The sequence below is a fragment of the Chanodichthys erythropterus genome, chromosome 4 (genome assembly GCF_024489055.1).
Source record: "Chanodichthys erythropterus isolate Z2021 chromosome 4, ASM2448905v1, whole genome shotgun sequence".
NCBI classification, from domain to species: Eukaryota; Metazoa; Chordata; class Actinopteri; order Cypriniformes; family Xenocyprididae; genus Chanodichthys; species Chanodichthys erythropterus.
In genome coordinates this window covers 18,555,658-18,558,167 of record NC_090224.1, presented here as the reverse complement: position 1 = coordinate 18,558,167, position 2,510 = coordinate 18,555,658, and the positions used below count along the sequence as shown (strand labels likewise).

Here is a 2,510-nt window from a genome sequence, read left to right as displayed (position 1 = left end):
GTATGTAATCCAATGTGACTAATTATTGGACCACTTGAAACATGGGAAAACACATTTCATGCCTTTAAGAGCAAACTGTTCACGGGTGAAGTATCAGGTTGCTATATTGAATGAGATCACTGTAATGTAAAATGAGATTTAGTCTTCAGACCTAAATAAGAGGAAATGAAGAATAGTTATAAACTAAGGCATGACAGAAAAAAAACTGCTGAAAAAATAACTTATTTTTGCTGGATTATGAGGTGGCATTTGAACATTTCCAATCATTTATTGTGGCAGCAGGGCTTTCTGCTGCATTTTTATTTATTTTCTTTTTTTCAAGTAGAAGGTTGCAAGTTGTTTTGGAAAGAAATTATGATATACAGATGATGTCTATCTATATACCACAGTTATATACAATAGTGTCCCCTTAAAAATAATTAATAAATTAAAGATGTTCATTAGGACACCCAAGTTAGCTTCCAGTCAATTGTGGCCCTGCTTTTGAAATTCTTAACTGCCCTTTGTTTTCATGGAGATGGGAATAGAGCTTCTGTATTGATTTCTTAATGTGCAACTGTTTCCTCTTGTAGTCCACATGCACATGTAATTGCAAGAAAACTTAGTTACAGTTGCTATTCTTACATGACTCATGGATAAATACATATACAGTTTGTTTGGACTTTGCCCCTTTAGGTGTATAAAGCAGGTGGAATAATTTAATATGTGTTTTATTTGCTAACAGAAGCTGGACAGACACATTCAGTTCCTTCTGGAGGAAGTCTCTATTATTATTTTATGAGAAAATTTGCTGCTTAGAGAGACTACTGTTTATAGTATCTTCTTCTATTGAAAAGCCTTAAAAGGAAAATTCAGGAAAATTTATTTCTCCCATGGGAAAAAATGTTTTTTTGGGAAAGTGGTTAAATGTAAACCATGGCGTTATTTCTAGCCGTTTTACAATGTAGATGGCACAAAAGCCCATCATATTCCGTGGGACTTTTTGTTTTCATGAGCTTCATGTAACAGATTCATCGAGGGTCAAGGTGAATGGACTACCAAACAATAAAATGGATCTCTGTTATGAGGCTTTGAATGGATCCTGTGGGAAGTATGTACGACCGTACAGCGTCCACATTCCGATGCTCATTGCCGTGATGTTGATCACCTTTGTGACCGTCATTGGGAATTTACTGGTCATCATCTCCATAGGGCATTTCAAGCAACTCCACACACCAACAAACCAGCTGATTCTGTCTCTCGCTCTGTGTGACTTTCTGCTCGGGCTGTTTGTAATGCCATTGAGTGCTGCTCGTTCCATTCAGGGCTGTTGGTACTTTGGTGATTTCTTGTGTAAGTTACACACATGCATTGACATTACTCTCAGCACCGCTTCGATTTTCCACCTCGTGAGTGTGTCTGCTGAGCGCTGTTGCGCCGTGTGTTGCCCACTAACATATCATTCCTGCATCGGTTTTCCAACGGTGTTGGTAATGCTCTCTACCAGCTGGCTGATCCCTGCCATATTCGCTTATGTGATTACCTTCTTCGAGCTCAACCTCCAGGGCGGTAAGGACTTCTATGAAACACATGTACGCTGTGTGGGAGGATGCCACGTCTTCTTTAGTCACGGTCCTGCGGTGGTCACCTCCCTGGTTTCCTTCTACATCCCTGGCTTCGTCATTATTGGGATCTATTCTAGAATCTACATGGTGGCCCAAAAGCAAGTGAGATCTATTAGTCATCAGCTGAACCAGCTGAGGAAAAGTTATTCATCGAGAAGCACACGACGTCGGGTACAGAAGGCTACAATAACGATTGCTATCGTGGTTGGAGTTTTCCTGGTTTGCTGGACTCCCTTTTTCCTCTGTAACATCCTGAATCCTTTTATTGGCTACGCAACACCTCCGGTGCTGATTGATGTGCTTGTTTGGCTTGGCTATGTTAATTCCACCTTAAATCCTTTTATTTATGCATTCATGTATTCTTGGTTCAGAAAAGCTGTAAGGATTATAGTAACTGGGGAAATATTTCAAAACAATAGCAGCAGAAAACAGTTATTCTTGTAACTAATGCCTAATTTGGAATAGCATACTACTCTTACTACAAATCATTTGGGCCAGTTAATTTGCTTCCAAAAGGCCCTGTTTACACCTGGTATTAAGATGCGTTTTGGTCAATTGAATCACAAGTGGACGACGCTAAACACAGGTGTAAACGGGGTGTAAAATGTTTTGAGCTTGTCCAATTTTGACCACTTCCAGAGGTAGTCGAAAACACATTTGACCGGATTGCTTTCCTAGTGTAGACGCTCATGTGGTCGAATGCATTTCAAACAGCCGCAAAAGACCGCCTACTCTCCGCCTGCTTACCTAATTCCTAAACATTATGGGAAGCGCACTAGCCAGACAGGATTTAAACTTTGTTGGCTGAAGATTGGTTTAAAGACGAAAAACGTTAAACCCAGTGTTCTCCCACTATTCCTGATTTCTTTTTAAATGCATTCTCATAATACCATTAAATATGTAATG

General features: G+C 39.8%; 1 protein-coding gene across 1 annotated transcript; it reads left to right on the top strand.

Annotated features, from left to right (window-relative positions):
- The first annotated feature begins 1,049 nt into the window (after positions 1 to 1,049).
- On the top strand, positions 1,050 to 2,170 carry taar1b (trace amine associated receptor 1b). Its single transcript, XM_067383243.1, has one exon. It carries the CDS (start codon positions 1,050 to 1,052, stop codon positions 2,046 to 2,048), a length of 999 nt encoding a protein of 332 aa, XP_067239344.1. The 3' UTR covers positions 2,049 to 2,170.
- Positions 2,171 to 2,510: the final 340 nt, after the last annotated feature.